Source organism: Mesoplodon densirostris, chromosome 10, assembly GCF_025265405.1.
Source record: "Mesoplodon densirostris isolate mMesDen1 chromosome 10, mMesDen1 primary haplotype, whole genome shotgun sequence".
Lineage (NCBI taxonomy): Eukaryota > Metazoa > Chordata > Mammalia > Artiodactyla > Ziphiidae > Mesoplodon > Mesoplodon densirostris.
Window position 1 is genome coordinate 71,616,288 of NC_082670.1, and position 19,544 is coordinate 71,635,831.

The 19,544-nt window shown below is 42.0% G+C and overlaps 1 protein-coding gene across 2 annotated transcripts in view; it reads left to right on the top strand.

Moving 5' to 3' along the window:
- The window catches only part of RBM6 (RNA binding motif protein 6), a 108,755-nt gene extending 90,805 nt beyond the window's left edge, over positions 1 to 17,950 (top strand). For both annotated transcript variants that reach the window (XM_060109298.1, XM_060109300.1), the window contains 14 exons: positions 2,297 to 2,357; positions 4,053 to 4,325; positions 4,773 to 4,933; positions 5,767 to 5,864; positions 6,545 to 6,587; positions 6,728 to 6,809; positions 7,054 to 7,139; positions 7,676 to 7,822; positions 9,792 to 9,887; positions 11,023 to 11,283; positions 13,078 to 13,152; positions 13,846 to 13,943; positions 16,496 to 16,625; positions 17,724 to 17,950. In XM_060109298.1, coding sequence (XP_059965281.1) covers positions 2,297 to 2,357; positions 4,053 to 4,325; positions 4,773 to 4,933; positions 5,767 to 5,864; positions 6,545 to 6,587; positions 6,728 to 6,809; positions 7,054 to 7,139; positions 7,676 to 7,822; positions 9,792 to 9,887; positions 11,023 to 11,283; positions 13,078 to 13,152; positions 13,846 to 13,943; positions 16,496 to 16,625; positions 17,724 to 17,849 — 1,737 coding nt within the window. In that variant the 3' untranslated portion in view covers positions 17,850 to 17,950. The remainder of the gene's footprint in view (positions 1 to 2,296; positions 2,358 to 4,052; positions 4,326 to 4,772; positions 4,934 to 5,766; positions 5,865 to 6,544; positions 6,588 to 6,727; positions 6,810 to 7,053; positions 7,140 to 7,675; positions 7,823 to 9,791; positions 9,888 to 11,022; positions 11,284 to 13,077; positions 13,153 to 13,845; positions 13,944 to 16,495; positions 16,626 to 17,723) is intronic.
- Positions 17,951 to 19,544: the final 1,594 nt, after the last annotated feature.

Sequence of the window (19,544 nt, forward strand, 5' to 3'; positions counted from 1 at the left end):
GCAGAAAAAAATGTTAATATCTGACATCAGAATTATATAGCTGTTGCCAAGGCTATTGCTTGAAAGAACAAAATAGCTTGGTTAAATTGTTCCCTAAAGTGGCAGGCCACTTGTTCAGCTGTTTCAGAGGTACTTTATAATTTCTGTGCTTTTCTGGAAGACTTGAGGTGCCAACCCTGCATATGTGATCTTTGGCCTGATGTGAAATGCACTGACTTTTTAAAAAATTCATAGCAGTATTACTCATAATAACCAAAAAGTAGAAACAACCCAAATGCCCATCAACTGATGAGTGGATAAACAAAATGTGGTATAGCCATAAAATGGAATGCTATTTAGCAGTAAAAAGGAATGAAGTATTGATAGGTGCTACAACATGAATGAACTGGGAAAAAACTATGCCAGACACAAAAGATTAATTCTATAGGACTGGGGGTGAGAATGGGAGATGACTCCACCAGGTTTCTTTTTGGGATGAAGAATATGTTCTAAAGTTAGATTATGGTGATGATTGTATTATAGATATGCTAGAAATCATTGAATTGGACACTTAAAACTGATGAATTTTATGGTATTTAAATTATACCTACTCAGGTTAGGATCCTGATTCCCCCACTTACAGCTCTGCTGTACAGTCATCCAGTGGTATCTGTGGGGGATTAATTCCAAGACCCCCTGCTGATATCAAAATCCACAGATGCTCAAGTCTCTTGTATAAAATGATGTAGTATTTGCACATAACCTAGGCACATCCTCTCATGTACTTTAAATCATCTCTAGATTACTTATAGTAGATAATACAATGTAAATGCTATGTAACTAGCTGCCTGCATGTGGCAAATTCAAGTTTTGTTTTTTGGGACTTTCTGGAATTTTTTTTCCCCAAATATATTTGATCTGTAGTTGGTTAATCTGCAGATGTGGAACCTGTGGATATGGAGGGCCAACTGTAATAACAAATAGCCCTCAAATCCTCGTGACTTACATTGACAAACATATTCTTCACTCACATTACATGTCCAGGGGCTGTGGGCAGTTGCTGCAGTTCGGCTTCAGGGCCGCTCAGTCTGGGACCCAGGTGGAAGGAGTTAGTCCCGCATCGGGACTCCTGGCCAAGGGAAAGAACAGGATGCTCATCTACACAAGCACTGGCTCTTAAAGCTTCTGCCAGACCTGTGTAGATCACATTCACTCATGCTCCATTGACCAAAACAAGACATGTGGCAAGGCTGACAGTGAAGTCACTCACCCTACAGGGAGGCACCACAGTCACTTGACAGTGGGCAGGGCTGTGTGTATGTTCTGCTTACAGAGAAGGGAACAATAAAGTAATTGACTTTAATCACCTTGCTCAAGTGACTTAACCTCTCCAGGCCTCAGTTTCATTATCTACAAATTGGGGAGATAATAGTTGTCTGGATCAGTAAATGACCACATGTAAAGTAAAGTAAGCCCAGTACATGCTGTGTGCTGTTTAATCATTAGCTGCTGCTGCTTTTATTATTATTCTCTCCTCCTCCATTTGGTAATCTTTTACTCAACCTACAAGGCCCTACTCATACAGAATCCTTTTCATGGTTCCTGCTCTTTTGGTTTCTTACCAGTCAACTCTGCCCTTCTAACACTCTGAGCTCAGTGGCAAAAGTTCAGGTTTGGGGCTGTGTTTGGGGCTGGGCAATGATAGACTTGCCTTTTTGTTCATAAGTTCAGATAAGAAGAACTACATTCACAATGCAAAGTGTCTCTTCCCTTGTTCTAGGGTAGTGAATGTAACTTTTCCTTTTAATATCCTCAGAATAGCTGCCAGAGACACTACTTATGGATCTTCCTCCTCCTTCCGTGCCCTTTTTAAAATCAGTGTTTGAGAAAGGAATTGATCACTGGATTCTTCTCAGTTCCAGCCAAGCCTGAATAGGGTTGTCATAACCAGTTCAGGATCAAATTTTGGATGCAGACTGAGTGGTAACAGCTCTAGGGCAGTATATCCTATAAACCACTTAGTAGTCCAGTTTTCTTAGTCAACTTTACTTCCTGTAGAAATCCTTGTCCAGAGCAAAAGCATTTGGGGCTGCTCCAAGGTCCATATACCCTGTTAGAGGCAGCTCTCAAACAGCAGCTCATCAGAGTCTATGTCAGCTCTGATGAGTGGAAGACATCAGACTGATTAGGTTTTAAGGTGATCTGGGATATGGCTTATTTCTTTCATTTTTCGGCAGTTGTTGCTGTGTTGGATATAAGTAAGATTTAAAAAAAAATTTTGGGGGGTCAATTTGAATTCTTTTCCTTTCCCTTGTAGTGTAAGGCCAGCACTGGTGGACACCGATCTTCATGTTCATTCTGCAAGTGCCCAAGGGAAGGTGAGTGGTCGTAGAGATGGAGGTGGTAGTTTTTATTTTGTGCACTGAGCAAAACAAATTTCATGCTTTCCTTGGCTTCAAAGAGTGATCATCCCTAAATACAAGATGATCTGTAAAGCTTGAAGTTATTGGGAATAATTTGCTATTGTTATTATTTTCTCATTTACGTTCTAAACATTTGAGGATCTTCAACACAAAAACATTTGTTAAAGTAACAGTAAAAATATAAACAAGAGACAATAATCAGGATTGAGGGTTTATGTTATTTTTATAGAGTAATAAACCTAACAGCTTCTCAGTAACTTGGTTTTAAAGTTAATTTCTCCTGAGAACCTGTAGGTAAACAACCTTGAAGAGTCTGTCAAAGGCATCCGTAACAATAGTCCTATAACAATGACTGTTATGTGCCTCTTTCTGATATTATTCTGTAAGGAAAGCTAGTGCATGACCATAAAATACAGTTCAGTGCTGGGATCATGTTAGTCTTCTGAAAGATCTGTTTGTTCCAAGGTTAGAACTTAGCATGCCTACAAAGAATTCCTTAGCTGGGCTTTTGGCCTATAGTGGAGATTCTACTCTCTAGTGAGGGCTGTGAAGCAGGTGTTCTGAAAATCTTTGGGGAAGGCTCTACATGCTCTAGAGACCAAACCAGCATGTGGGAAGGTGAGTAAATAACTTCCCCATGGACAGGTTGGAGATTTTTAGCTTGTTAAATTACTTCAATTAGGAAAAATTGTACTTTTTCCCTCAAGAAAGACTTCTTTCTCAGTCTACTCTAACAAATGAACAGATGGTTTGTAAAAACCCTTGAGCACCATACCACTAAGATGGCTGAAACACCTTTAACATGGAAACATACATAGCAAGTATTCATTGGTCGCCTGTCACTGCTGTTAAGTAATCTCTACACTGCTCCCATAGAATGTCTCTTTGAGCCTCATGACTTCCTCTAAGAATGAATTAATTGCAGAAATACCTCCAATTAACTGGACAAATTATCCTGCTTTAGAGATTTGAAATGAATCATTTATATTTTGAAGGACATTTGCCCATTGTAATTATTTGCATATAAATGAGCTGTGTGCAGGTAGGTCTCTTCTTAGCTTTGCCGGAGAATAGGGTGTCTGGTCTTACAGAATTTGAGCAGCTATCTTAGTACCGTAACACTGGAAGAAGCAAGGCCCCTAGCCATACACGTCTGAGATAAACGTTTCTAGCAAACTTCTAGCAAGGGCCATATCTTTGGTAATTTTGTCCCCAGATCTGTTCTATCATTGGTTATAATAGTAAAGTTCAGGGTCTCATGAAGGATTTAAATGTTGGGGAAGTGATAGAAAACTCGTAAGATTAAATTTTTTAAATACTGGGTAGTTTCTTCTGTTAACTCTTTTATATGCTGTCTTATTAGCCATGCTTAAAGTCTGGCAGAGGACTTTTTGTAGGTATTTCTTTGACTTTTAAAACTATTCCAGGGAATTCCCTGGTGGTCCAGTGGTTAGGACTTGGTGCTTTCACTGCTGTGGCCCAGGTTCAGTCCCTCGTTGGGGAACTAAGATCTCACATGCCACGTGGTGCAGCCAAACAAAACAAAATAAAAGCATTCCAGTATGAGTATTTGGGAGCAGGTAAGGAGGAATCACAGTGTTTGAGGGGATAAAACCCGTTGGAGATTCTTTTTCTGTTCTGTTCCTCTAGTGACAGAGGCCAAGCAAGAATTAATAACCTACCCTCAGCCTCAGAAAACATCCATACCAGTACCATCAGAAAAACAACCCAGCCAACCAAGGTCAGCTGATAAGGAATCTGAACCCAAGAAGCGGGAAGAAGGACAAGAACCACGCTTGGGACATCAAAAGAGAGAAGCAGAAAGGTATCTCCCTCCTTCACGGAGGGAAGGGCTCACCTTCCGAAGAGACCGAGAGAAGGAGTCATGGTCTGGGGAGACACGCCAGGATGGGGAAAGCAAAAGTAAGTGGTTTGTTGGGGCATGTACCGTGACCGTGACCACCGTGGTTGAAACATAGATTGCTTGCGTTGTGGCTCTGGACCAGCAGCTTCTTACACCCTAGTAAAACTGCTCAGCCTGATTGAAGAGGCTCTTGCTTTTCCCGGCCTCACTGAAGTAATCTGTATCCTCCAAATAGCAAGTTGCTATTCAGATGCAGCAAAGTAAAACTTTAGATTTCTAAGTATTGGTGAAGAAAAATATGAAGTATTTGACTAGCATTTTGTTATAGAACCAGCCTTTGTAGAGCAGGGTAACATCTGCAGTCATCTGCAGTAAAAAATATATATATATACATATATATACACACACACACGCACACACACACACTCAGGCTCTGAGGACTTCAAAAATGTAAATCTTTCTCTCTCTTTCCTTTCTCCTCTCCCGTTTGTGCTTGGTTTGTTCAGCAATCATGCTAAAACGCATCTATCGTTCCACTCCACCTGAGGTGATAGTGGAAGTGCTGGAGCCCTACGTCCACCTTACTACTGCTAACGTCCGTATCATCAAGAACAGAACAGGCCCCATGGGCCACACCTATGGCTTTATTGACCTTGACTCCCATGCGGTGAGTCGTCGTTATCCGTCACCACCACCACCACCCCCTGGATCCCTCACCTCCTACCACCTCAGAACAGCCTAGGGATGGCTGGCTATAGAGACCTCCAGAAGGTTTGAAGGACTTTAACCTTGGAATTCTCGTTTGCTACTTGGTACCATAACCCCTCTTACTCTTTTCTTGGGGTTCATTCAGGTGAAATGACTGCCCTTGAAAGTTGGAAGTCTGAGTGGTTTTCTAGATCCATTTTTGTCTTGTGGCATTTACAGTTTCCAGTTAAAATAAAGTGACAGCTTAGTCACTTGTGGAAAATCTGAGGACTAAACCTTTTCAAGATTTTAGTGAATTTTCTGATTTCTTAAAATCATTTTGCCTGGCCACAGACAGTTTTATGTTTGATGGAAACAGAACATTTCCTCTTTTTCCTCAAAGTGTTGCTTTAATAGATTTCTTATGGCTTGAATTTTTAGTTGTGGGGCCCTTTTCTATGGAAGTAATGTGAGGATAGCAATGAAAATCATTGATATTTCTTAGATTTCACGCTCAGAAATCACAAGAGACTTTGTAAACTGTATCTGATGCAGTGACAGTTGCAGACTAGAAGAAGAGGATTTGAATTTCTGAAATTTATACCAAGAACTGATGTCTACTCTGACCATTATTCTGATCAACCCTTCATTAAGAGTTGCCTGTTTTTGCCAGTGTGCTTTTAGTATTAAGGTTATGACCAGAACATAATGTTTAGAAATTTTTCTTTTGAGAAGGAAAATCCATGTTCAGTTTCCTTTCAAGGGACATGTCCTTTTCTCTCTTTGGGTTCAAATGAGTCTTTGGTTCCCCAGGAAGCTCTTCGCGTAGTGAAGATCTTGCAGAACCTTGATCCACCATTTAGCATTGATGGGAAGATGGTAGCTGTAAACCTGGCCACTGGAAAACGAAGGTAAAGCAGAGGGGTGCTACCCCCACTCAGGTTTTTGGGAGGAAACTCTTATTCCTGGCTGGAGAGACAGATAGTAAAACGTGGTGCTTTCCCAGTATGAGTTGCTTCAGGTACGTGCGTATGTTTTCTTTTTCTGAAGCTTGCCTTGTTCTGACTCTAGGTTTTTGTTTTTCCCTTTAAATAGCAGTACTAGGTACTTTGGTTTTTTTCCCTCTTGATTCTCTGGTATCTTTGGGTCCCAGGTGATGGTACAGTCTTGGATGTGCAGGAAAAAAATCGCAATATATCCTTGCCCCTTGGAAACCTAAGAAAATGCTGTCTTGACTTTGTTCATACCCCCATAGTGCTGGGAAATCCTATTCTTCTTTACTCCTTCATTCATCTTGACCCAGGAGTGGTAACTGGGAAATGGCTGCATCAGAGAGGCAGGCTTACAGGGATCAGGCAGATCTTGCTCTGGCACCCTCAACTCAATTGCTGTTTTGCTCCAGCCAATAGCTTTGTAGGAGTCCCACTGCCCCTCCCCTTGGGAGTCTCTGTCCCCAGACTTGCTTACTGTCTGGGTTGGTTCCTTTCCATACAAAAGGGGGAAAAGAGTTTCTCAGCAAATCTTTAGGGTTGGGCACTCCTCAAGTGGCTTTTGGTAGCAGGCTCAAGACATGTTGTATTGTTTGTTGCAGAAATGATTCTGGGGACCATTCTGACCACATGCACTACTATCAGGTAGGCTTCAGCAGTTGGGGGGTGCTCTATTAAAATCCTCAAGTGACTGAAAGAGTGATCTTAAATGTTCTCTAGTGGGTGATTGTTAAGGTAAATGGCTATCAGAAGTTCCATAATTTTAACTTGTCTTTCTGTGATAGGGTAAAAAATATTTCCGAGATAGGCGGGGAGGTGGCAGAAATTCAGACTGGTCTTCAGATACAAATCGACAAGGACAACAGTGTGAGTGACCTTGGTCTTATTTCTATTGTTCTTTTTGGCTTGACTACTCATTAATTGAAATCTTTATGGTCACAAAGTTGGCAAGAGATGCAGTTGACTAGGGGTTCTGTCTCAGAGAGCACCATCTACAGGTTCTGTACCGTTTTGGGTTGGCCAGCCTCGTTCTTAGATTGTTCTTGATGAGTCCCCAGCAAGGACTTCATTGGACAGGGACTAACACTGGCTCTGGTTTTATTCCCTCTAGCTTCATCTGACTGCTACATATATGATTCTGCTACTGGCTACTATTATGACCCCTTGGCAGGAACTTATTATGACCCCAATACCCAGGTGAGTTTTTGGCTTTGTTATTTTGTCAGTGATTCTTTTGAGAAAAGTACATGTGATTTGTTACTTTGAAGGTTTTATTCCCTGTATTCTCTGGTTGCTCATTACATGAAAAGTGTAAAAGTTTAAATCTATATAAGCTGAATATTTCTCCATTCAAGGCAGCTGCTCTACTGTTGTACTGTGTGTACCTCATGTCTACTTCTTGTTTTAAAAAGTCCAGGTTTTATATTGAGTTATATTTATTTAGGTGGATTTTAAAGATGATAATCTTCATGTTAACTGTTGTACATATAGAAAATCAATGCCTTGTGGCATTACAGGCAAGAACAGTGCTGTTCTTGGAAAAATGGACAGTGAGTGGTCTGGCTACATCCTGGCCCCTGAAGTGGAGTTTTCGATTGTTTGATATGGTTTCTTCTTAGGCTTGAGAGAGAGAGCTGTTCTTTCCCTCAGAAGGGAACTGTGCTCCTTAGATCTGGAATTACTGGGAAAGTGAAACGTTCTGTAGACTTTAACTGTTTCCAACTGTATTGCAGCAAGAAGTCTATGTGCCCCAGGACCCTGGGTCACCTGAGGAAGAAGACATCAAGGAAAAGAAACCCACCAGTCAAGGAAAGTCAAGCAGCAGGAAGGAAACGTCTAAAAGAGAGAGCAAGGAGAAAAAAGACCGAGGAGTGACAAGGGTAAGAGGACTTGTGAATCTGCTCCCTTTTCACCGCATAATTACAGATTAAAAGAAAAGAGTCATAGACAGACGAGGTCTGGGTTTGAGGTGTAGAGTTACTAAAAAAGCAGGCAGTCCACTAGCCTCTTACAGCCTGTGGTCACTCTCTTTTCTAAATACAGAAACTGTGGATGGTGGAACAAAGTGGCTCAGCTCAAACCCCAATACCTCAGCTCCACACAGTTTCACTTTCCTACATCCCTTTTCAGTGCTTGACTCCGTATACACATTTCTATAGGTGTAATTGTAGCAGGGGATACCATTTTCTATTCTTTATTCACTTTATATTTGATCATAAGTATTTTTTCAGTTTTGTATAATACTCTTTATTACTTCCATGCCTGTATGGTAAAAATTCATAGTAAAACTGTGACCTTGTTTTCTTCATCATTCCTACATTGTTTGTCTCCTCTTTCTAATCTTATTCTATTATAATATACAGCATTTAGCATTTTATTTTTTTTTTTAATTACTTCCTTAGGATAAATTTTCAGAACAAAGATGATGAACATTTTTACATTTCCTGACATAAAATCAAATTATTTTCCAAAGAATTACATTGATTCATCCTGACACCAGTTATGCATTAATGCAAATGGATGAATTGGCCTGTGGCTTAATTCATAAATTGTCTTTTTTCCCCCCCTTCTAATACTACTAGTGTTTATGCAGATACATATATATAGAGAAAGAATCTGTCTGAGAACTTTTTTTCTTCTTAATTAACATACAGCACTGTATAAGTTTAAGGTATACAGCATAATGATTTGACTTACATCCATAATGAAATGATTACCACAGTAAGTTTAGTGAACATCCACTGTCTCATAAAGAAACAAAATAAAAGGAAAAAATTTTTTTTCCTTGTGATGAGAACTCTTCAGATTTATCCTCTTAACAGCTTTCATATATAACATACAGCACTGTTCATTATATTAATCATGTTGTATACTCTATCTCTAGTATTTATGTATCTTATAATTGGAAGTTCTTACCTTTTGACCACCTTCATCCAATTTCCCCACCCCTACTCCCACCCTGCCTCTGGTAACTACAAATCTGATCTCTTTTTCTTTGAGTTTGTTTGTTTGTTTGTTTGGGTGTTTTGTTTTGTTTTTCTTTTGTTTCCCTACAACACTATGTTAGTTTTAGTGCACAACATAGTGATTCAAAATTTCTATACATTACAAAATGATCACCACTGAAAGCTTAGACTTTAAAGTTATACTGGCTTAGTATGTGGGGGTTTTTTTGTTTTCTTTATAAATTTATTTATTTCCATCTGTGTTGGGTCTTCATTGCTGCGTGCGGGCTTTCTCTAGTTGTGGCGAGCGGGGGCTACTCTTCGTTGCAGTGCGCAGGCTTCTCATTGCGGTGGCTTCTCTTGTTGTGGAGCACGGGCACGCAGGCTTCAGTAGTTGCAGCACGCAGGCTCAGTAATTGTGGCTCACGGGCTCTAGAGCATGGGCTCAGTAGTTGTGGTGCACGGGCTTAGTTGCTCCACGGCATGTGGGATCTTCCCAGACCACGGATCAAACCCATGTCCCCTGCATTGCTCCACCACTGCGCCACCAGGGAAGCCCCTGGCTTAATACTTGGATTCTGCTTTTGCCACTTATTCTTTCTAACCATATTCTCAGTCATTTGTAAAATGAGCATATTAATGCCTATTTAGAAGGATTATAGTAAAGGCTGAAGGAGATAATGTATATAAATGCATCATCTGGTGCCTGACATATAGTAATCACTCAATATATACTAAATGTGATGTTTTTAAAGTTTTTTTTTTTAATTTTGGAATCATTATAGTAACATTACAGATATTTCACAAATTAAGAGGTTTGGAAAATCAGACTCATTTCAACAGGGTTAACTCTAAACCCAGCTTTTATAAGTATCATATAAAAATTATCTCGGATTTTTATCAGTTTCAGGAAAATGCCAGTGAGGGGACAGCTCCCCCAGAAGATGTCTTTAAGAAGCCTCTGCCTCCCACTGTGAAGAAGGAAGAGAGTCCTCCACCAGTAAGGCTAAGCTGATGCACTGGGCTAGGGCTGGGGCTGGTTCCGAATGGGAAAGGAAGTTCAAAGGTTGATGCCTCACTTTGGTGTTGGTCCTTTAGCTCTCTGTGTCTCACAGACAAGGACTCTTCTTGAGTATAAGCATGAGGTAAATTTTCCTGTCTGCTAATAGGGGTATTGATGGAGAATCAGAGGCAGTTATCTGTCCTCTTTCCCTCTGCCTTGTGACATTCCCACCAGACTGGCCCTTTTTAAGTTAGAATCTTGGTCTTGTTAATTCTTCTCTTCTAAGTGACCAAGGAAACCCATTTTCCTGGCCCCGATGTTTCCTACCTTTTGGTGCTGCATGAGAATCTCTTAGATGTCGAGTGCATGCATGGTCATTTTTATAGTTTGCCTGCCAGAGTGAACAATGCTAACATTGGTACCCATTTTTTAGATGCCTTTAAGTGATAGTGTCAATCTAATCACAAGTTATTTCTATTAAATATAAATATATAACAATAGAGACCCTCTGTTTTTATTTTGATTGATCATATGCCAATGATCATGCATCATTGTTTAACATGTCCTATAAGCTACTGATGAATACTTTTTGCCTGCTCTACATTATTGATTCAGTTCACTATAACATCTATCCTAACCATGCCTTTGTCTTTACCTTACTCAGGAACTGGATCTGTCTACCTGGGTGTTTATCCTTCAGTTGCTTTTAGTCCATCTCCTAAATCTCTTTTGCTCTAGGATGTAGCCTTGATGAAAGTTATCTTTCCTTTTCTCTGTGGGTTACAGTGACTTGGAGGTGGTTGCTATCTCTGCCTCTTCAAAAGTAACTTACAACTTTTAAACTCTCCATGTGGTCTCTGTCAGTTTCCCTTTCTCTTCCTTCTCATCACTGTTCTGTTGCTAGAGTCACTTCTAAGGGAAACTTTCTGGCTTATCTCAGTGGACAAGGAGAAAAGTCAAGCTTGAGCCATGTTGCTTCCATCTGGGAAATGAGCAACATGGTCAGTGGGCCTATTTTGAACCCAGTTCATTATTCAAGCTAAAAGAAATGAGATGCCCGTATCAGAATATCCAGAAAACAGGCCCAAAATATAGGTTGAGTTTGTGTTAATCCCTGGCCTTCTCCTACCAGCCTAAAGTGGTAAACCCACTGATTGGCCTCCTGGGTGAATATGGAGGAGACAGTGACTATGAGGAGGAAGAGGAGGAGGAGCAGACCCCTCCTCCACAGCCCCGCACAGCACAGCCCCAGCAGCGGGAGGAGCTGACCAAGAAGGAGAATGAAGAAGACAAACTCACTGACTGGAATAAACTGGCTTGTCTGCTCTGCAGAAGGCAGTTTCCCAATAAGGAAGTTCTGAGCAAACACCAGCAGCTTTCAGACCTGCACAAGGTATTAGGGGAAGGGCCCTGACCTTTCAAACTTTTGACTCTTTATCACTGTGACTAAAGAAGCTTATGCTGTCCTCCTCAGCCTGTATCTTCCCCAACTCCTCTAATTAAATCAGTTTAATTCAAAAATGAGTTGCTGGGACTTCCCTGTGGTCCAGTGGTTAAGACTTCGCCTTCCACTGCAGGGGCCGCAGGTTCGATCCCTGGTTGGGCAACTAAGATGCCACATGCCATAAAGTGTGGCCAAAAAAAAAAAAAAAAAGACAAAAATGAGTTGTTCCTCCACCTTTTGTTCATGAGTTGCTCTGCATTAAGACGGTGCCCACCTTCAAAAAACTTCAGGGTGTAGACCCAAGGCAAGCATCATGGCTATGGCTGGGGCACCAAACATGGAAGCTGTGCTGAAGACAGGAGGAGAAGGGGTCGTGGAAAAGGAAACTCATGTGCTGGGTTTCTCATCTTAGCTCTACCATTAACCTAACAGTTGGACTTCATATAAGGCCCTTTTCTTCTTTGATACTTGGTGGCTTCGCCTGGTTCCATCTAGCTCTGACAGTGTGCGGTTTTCCCCAAGGGTGAGTCACATTCTGCCATCTCTTCATGTAGTGAGTTATTGCTATAAGCCATGGCACAACAACTATTCTTGGGGTGTTAAACTGACATACATTGGTCCTCCCTTGCAGTCTTCTCATTTATATGTACTGGCCAAGGAGCCAAATTCTGGACAAGTAAAGCCCCTAGATGGACTCGTGTTCTCAGTATAAAGTAATTTCTTTCACACTCCTTTTCTAGCAGATGTTGCTAGAGCACATGAAGGGATTAGATTTAGACTTTCTCTCAATATAAAACCCAAAGTCTTATGTAGCTAAAAGCTGAGAAGCTCTGCTTTGATGATAGGTACACCTCTTCTTCCAGCTGCCTCTGTTGAGGCTCTGCAAAGTTTCTAGGATTCTGAGAGGCTCCTTCTGACAACCCCTGCAACAGACTACCTCCCAGGTTCCTTTGACCTTCTGGAATTCTGAGTCATCAGACAAAACATGTAAAATTCAGCTCTCTTATGAAAGTGCTAGTAAATTTCTAAAGAGATTAAAAAGTTGTCAGGAAAGAGGAGCCAGAGGTCTGATGAATCCACAAACTGAACTAGCCCTGGGACAGTGGAACGTGGACTATAGCACTTTTCCTTTCCTTGCAGTAATCCAATGCAAAGAATCCCCTCTCTGTACAAGAGCTTCTCTGGACACCTTAAGTTTCTTATGTATGCCAGAGGGAGCCACGCTTCAGGAGTGTAGGACCCTCAAGGAGTACAGGACTCTCAGAGCAATCTGTTCTTTTGTGACCTTGGAGTTCCTTTTCCTGTTTCTCTGTGGGCTTGAATAGTGCCCACAGAGAATAGTGTCTGAGGATGGCAGATGGTAGTGGTGGTAGGCAGAGCATGTGGGCATTTGGTTTTCTTCACTGGTGTAGTCAGCTTCCCCTCTCCCATTTTTACCTTAGGTAAAGAGATATAAACCAGATTTGTGTCTTCTACACTTTGGAGAGAAGTAGGATAAAATTCTGTCTTGTGCCACAACATGTAACTAATCTATGTGACAAGCCAGTGTTAGAACCTGGGTTCCCATTGGTGAGGCTAACGCAAGACCAGTTAGGGATTGTTGCTTGCGTGGTGCAGTGATCACTTAGGAGAGTTGGTCAGTGAAAGGAGCTACAGTCCTAAAGCAGCTATCAGGAAAGGCCTAGAGCATTTCTAGGACCACTTTTTTTAGACCTACACTCATAGAACTCCCTCTTTTCTCAGCAAAACCTGGAAATCCATCGGAAGATAAAACAGTCTGAGCAGGAGCTAGCCTATCTGGAGAGGAGAGAACGGGAGGTAAGATTCGGTGACTTGTTACTCCCTTGACCCCCAACTCTTTTTGCTTTCTGGTGTAGCATTTGTAGGCTGTGCTGAAGATAAAGAACGAAGAAGCCCCAAAAGATGGTGTATACATTTCTTGAAACTCATCAAACTACATTAAAGTGGATGCATTTTATAGTTTATAAATTATACCTTAATAAAGTTGGTTTTTTAAAAGGTGGTGTTAGGGTCTTTGGGTAGGTGAAATAACATTCCTCTTTCTTGCCCAGCTTTTAAAATCAATGAAGGAGTGTTGGATAGAGCTGCTAAAATAGCATCTTTTACTGTTAAAGGCCAAGTTGGAGGAAGTAGCTTAGAGTGAGAGCCAAATGGACTTGCTATCTAGACCAATTAGGCAGACTCACTTACCCAGCTACAGGCTTCACCAGCCCATGACAGGTTTTATGTGACGGTTAAGAATCCACCTGTGGAGGCGTATTGGAGAGCACCTCCTCCTCAGAAGAGGAAAAGATAGCCTCTTCTTCCCAAATTTACCAGTTAGAGAAGCTACTACTTTCTCAAGAAGAATGTTTAAAGGAATGAGAGATTCCAGGAGTTACCAGTTGAATCCCTTCACATTAGAAGAAATATCGAGAATAAAGTGAAGCTTTCGCACTCTCCCACCCACTCAGATGGGAGTCTCAGATCTGTTCTTCTGCTTACCAACAGGGAAGGTTTAAAGAAAGAGGAAATGATCGCAGGGAAAAGCTCCAATCTTTTGATTCTCCAGAAAGGAAGCGAATTAAATACTCCAGGGAAACTGACAGGTAAGCTAGAAACTCTTCACTCAGCCTAGGTCTCAAGCCTAATGATGAAACCATCACTTTCTCCAACATGCTGCCTTTTTCTCTCTCGGGGAATGAGGTTATCGGGAGCAGGTTCTGTCTGAACTCTTGAGCATGAAGTTCACCCCAGCCTTTTTACCACCTGTCTTAACACAGGGAATATGTATGTTTGCGTGTAAGACTCACTGGCTGCTTAACTGCTCAAAACCAGGGCTGGAATGGCTATAGTTGAGAACCCTTTCTCTCCTCATCAGTAATGCTGTACCTCCGTATTAGCCTGATAAGAATGTCACACTCTTGGACTCTTTTCTCTAGGGAACCTCCATTCTCACACATTAGGTGCTGAATAAGTGGTTGGCTGCTGATAGAAATATATGATCTCTAGCTTCCTGTGCTTGTTTCTGGTCAGAGAGCTCCCAAGTCGTGAGTCCAGAGTTATACAGAATTTGCTGATAACCCACTGTGTACAGATACTGCACCAAGGGCAAGGAATATTCATGTGGACAAGACACATATTATCCTTGACTGTCTGAACAGAGAATAGGAAGGCTTAGGTGATACTTTGTCTTGTAGGGCAGACACAGAAATCCGGTGGAGAAGGGGAGGGCATTTCAATTGGAGGGAACTGCATGCTTCTTGGATGAAAGAGAGAGAGGTCATGATGCATTTGAGAAGTTGTAAGTAGCTTGATGGGCTGAACACTGAAGATAAGTGGTTGAGTGACAAGGAGATGAGGCTGGCTCAGCAGACACAGTCCAGTTTGTGAAGTTCATGCTCCTTGAACGCCTTGCTAAGACTTTGTCTTAGGGCAGTGGGAGGTTATGAAATGATTTTAAGCAGGATATTGATCTAGTGAAACTTGAACAAGTCTCTACATTAGTAAGCAAAAGAACTAGTAGCCAAGGTAGAGTATGCCTGTGGGGAAAGGGGAGATGATTGATGGAGAAAGGCCCCTAAGAAGTCTAGATGGGGTCTGGGGCTCTGGCATTCCAACTTATTTGTTCACAGCCCTCAATAAGAGATTATTTTGAATCATGGCCCAGAATATGTGTATGTGTGTAAATAACTGAAAAAGAAATCTTCATGAAAAATAACTTCCTTACTGTGCAATAAACACTGACATTTTTATTTTAGTCTATTCTATTCGCATTTGTAAGAAGTGCTAAGTTGGGACCACTTAATCAATGTAGCATCCCATTGGGTCATTCTCTGCAATTTGAAATACACTGAACGATGACAAAACTGAAGGAGTCAGCCAGGAGGAAGAAGAGCACCTTAGCCCTGAGTCAGTTGGGTGTAGCTGGGTGTAGAAAGAGATGCCTCTCTATTCTCAGCACCCATCACATCACATTCTACTGGCTCTCCTCCTTCTAAGTCTTCTCTCCTGCTCCTCTTCCTTTTCTGGGTTATTCCAGATATTCTCCAGGACTCTGCCCTCAGTTTTCCTTTATTCTTGCTCCTCCATCCTCTTGACTTGGACTGCCTACGGTACCCAAGGCTTTAGCCACCACTCACAGGCTAACAAGTCCTATGGCTGCATCTCAAGTCATTTCTGTTTTCTGAGCTCAAAATCATTATTTCTGTTTCCCTTCTGGGCATACCCTCTTGGCCACTTCTCAGCCTCCTCACACTAAACAATTACTCAATATTATATTCCACATTATTCTCTAGTCCAGTCCTGCTAAACCTGCTGTATTCCTATTTCAGAGTAGTAATATCATCGCATCATGGTCTACCTGGTCTGTCCCAATCTTCCTCCTTTATCCTCTGTATCGTTAGTGGCCACATCCATAATTAAGCCTTGCCCCAATTCCTAGCTCACCTCCAAACTGGACTGCTTAGTACTCCATCTTTGCTCTTCAGTCTTTCTACCCTACCACCAAAATGACCTTTATAAACAGAAATCTCCTAAAACTAGCCTTTTTGTGAACATATACCTTGCCTAAAGGGAGGCCTGGGTTCTAGAGATTCTTTGCCTGAAGTATGAAGTACAGAGTCATGATTTAGCATGATGTTCAAGGCTTTTCACAATCTGGCTCAAGCAGCCTTTTGTCAATTCCTGCTACTCTTCTTCTGGGCAAATTGTATTCTTTCACTTCTCTTTGCTTGTGTCCTCCTTTCCTCCCATGCTTTTTCTAGCTCACAGGCTCCTCATTTTTAAGACCCAGTTCAGGTATACCCTCCTGTTAGAATTCCTCATTTTTGGTGATGCCCCTTCAGGTTTGTGTTCCCTGTTTGTATTTCCATAGTAGGTATATACTGTTGCTACATCCATGGCTGAGCTCTTCAGTGTGCTGTAAGCATCTGTTGACATATTATCCTTCTCACATCCTTCCCCATGAACAGAGTCAGGTCTTGGTCATCTCTGTACCCCCAGGACAAAGCCGGTTTCATAGATAGCAGGCACTCAAAGATACTGTTTAATATTCTTAAGAGGAGGCAAATCTGAATCAAGAGGACAGAGGTTTTTATTGGGCTCACAAGCATGTCACTTGGAAAGTGCTGGTGTCTAAGTATGTATGCTTCTTTTGCAGTGATCGTAAGCCTGTTGGTAAAGAAGGCATCGACAATAGCAGCAAAGGAGGCTGTGTCCAACAGGCCACTGGCTGGAGGAAGGGGGCAGGCCTCGGATATGGCCATCCTGGATTGGCTTCAACAGAGGAGGTGAAATGGTTTGCATCTTGTTAGGGGTGGCATGAACCTGGCATATACTTAGTTTCCTCTCATTCTGTGGCCCAGAGCTATGTCCTTGCCTATTAGCTGGGCTTTCACCACTGCTGGCAAAGAACGTGAGAGGTGAGAAGCCTGTCAGTCTTTTTTTTTTTTTTAAAGAAGACGTTGGGGGTAGGAGTTTATTAATTTATTTTATTTATTTTTCCTGTGTTGGGTCTTCGTTTCTGTGCGAGGGCTTTCTCTAGTTGTGGCAAGCGGGGGCCACTCTTCATCGCGGTGCGTGGGCCTCTCACTATCGCGGCCTCTCTTGTTGCGGAGCACAGGCTCCAGACACACAGGCTCAGTAGTGTGGCTCACGGGCCTAGTTGCTCCGCGGCATGTGGGATCCTCCCAGACCAGGGCTCGAACCCGTGTCCCCTGCATTAGCAGGCAGATTCTCAACCACTGTGCCACCAGGGAAGCCCCGAACCCTGTCAGTCTTGATACTGGATTGTAGCTAGGCATGCTAGGCTCTTTGCTGTTTGATTGGCGATGGGAAGGGGAGAGAGAATTTGGAATGGGGCTGATTTCACTCTTACACAGAGTAAGACATGGGGCAGTGTGGGAATCAGGCAGTTTGAGATTGAAGAATCATTTGGTGAAAAGAACCAGGAAACCAGCAATAAAAGGTACAAAGGCATCTCAGAGAGGAATTGTCGTTAGAGGTCTTTGATGGCTAAAATTTGAGGAGCATGAAGTTAGTCCTGGGTCCCATGAAGGGCCTCACCCCTCATGTTTAAGGTAAAGAAGAGAAGATAGAAAAGGTGATAAGAGGGAACCCTCTCCATTTTGTGTTGTCTTAGTCCCTGTCTGAAAATGCCACATACAGGAGATGGGCTTCTCACATTTCTGGTGTTGAATCCTGTATCCTGAAATCATGGCATCGCCACCCTCCTTATTCATCTTGAGTATTTGTTTATTAATTAAGCATTCTTTAAAAATTCTCCTATATCCTGCTCCTTACTAGTCCAGAAATGCTTATAGTCAAAGACCAGCCCTGAGGCTAATTAATTCATAGAGCCCACTTCATTGTTTGTCTTTGTTTTACAGACTGAAAGCCGGATGAGGGGTCCCAATGTGGGAGCTCCAGGAAGAACCAGCAAGAGACAGTCCAATGAGACTTACCGAGACGCTGTGCGAAGAGTCATGTTTGCTCGGTATAAAGAACTCGATTAAAGAGTGGAGACAAGTCCCACAGGACACAGCCTCCTTCTTGTTTTGTTTGTCCGTCTCTCCTTTTGTTTTGTTACTGTTCTTGCTGCTAGAACTTTTTTAAATAAACTTTTTTTCAATGTGACTTCTTTTGGTGGTTAAATTTTTCTCCCATGGGTGGGGGGGTGGGGCTAATGGTAGGAGGAAGAGAGTCCCTTGGTGTGGGTCCATTTGAGGTGACGCTGAAATGGCAACAAGAGCTGTAGTGAGCCCTGGAACAGTGCCTGCTATCAGTGTGAGTGGACTGGTTGCAGTGACCATTGAACTCTGGCTTGTATGAATACTGTCAGATTTTTAAAAATTATTTTCCTAATCTAATTAGTGAAAATAGCATCACACATTATTGTAACTGCTAAGGCTGAACATATTTCCATATGTTGGTTTACTAGTCATTAGACCTTCAGAAGTCCTCTTCTGACTTTGTTGGGGGACGGGGGGAGGCAGTGTTGTGACAGCTCTTTTTCTGAGTGTCTGCTGGGTGTTCACTGCTTCACACATTGTGGTCACCACAGCAAGTTGGCTTAATAAGAATTACCACTTCTCTGCAGCCACTGCCCCAGCTTTTCCTTTCCTCCATGGCTAGAACTCTCCAAAGAGATGTCTGCCCTCTTTCAAATCTTTATTGCCCACCATATCACTCATACCATTTCACAGAATTTGCTTCAAAAGTGAGTTTGTTTTCGTTGTAGTTAAAAGGACTACTACATCCTACTATATCCTATGCACCTATTAAAACTTTAAAAAATAATTTCTCAAGGGAACATATGGTACTAAGAATTGCACTTTTCAGGTATCTCAGGGGAAAAATGTTTCTCAGAACTGCATGTTTCGAAGAACATCTTGATTGTATAAGGTAGGGGTTTGTAAACTTTTCTGTAAAGAGCCAGAGAGTCAATATTTTAGACTTCATATTATAGGTCATATGATCTCTGTTGCAACTACTCAGCTCTTTTGTAGTAAGAAAGCAGCCACAGGCAATACACAAACAAGTGATTTTGGCTGTGGTCCAATAAAACTTTATTTACAAAAACAGGCCACAGGCCAGAATTGGCCCAGGGGTTGTGGTTTTTCCCAACCCTTGGTCTAACGACATAGTCTGGATGCATAAGGCAGGACCAAGGAGGGTTTTGTAAAAATTGAGTGGGGGTATTGGCATTTTGGAGAGGATGAGCAGTGAGGGGTGGGAGAGGTAAGGAGAGGTGCGAGTATACCAAGGAGAAAACATTTCTAGCAACGGGAATGGTAAATGTGAATTTAAATTGTTTGCCATGCTGTGTCCAAATATAATCCCTTTCTCTTAATCTTTAATATATCTTTTTACCCCTCCGAAAAAGGAAAACAAACAGGAGTACATTGGCTTAGGGATCAAAAGTCCCCAGTTCTGGGCCTTGCTATCACTAGTGCAGCATTTTAGAAGATGGGCTATTTGGATCTTTCAGCCCCAGACAGGTGTACTCCAAGAGCCCTTCTGGTCTGACTGATGGTCTGCAGGTGCATCTATGGTATGTCCAATTACTCTCTGTCTGGCCTTCACTGAATAGGTCAAAACATTTTTTCGAAGTTTCCAAGTTTGTCCTGAACTGGTCAGACTAGGTTTTCCTCCTAACTTTGTGTCACCCTGTTCGGCCTAACCAGAGCTGTGAAACACATCCAGTGCTT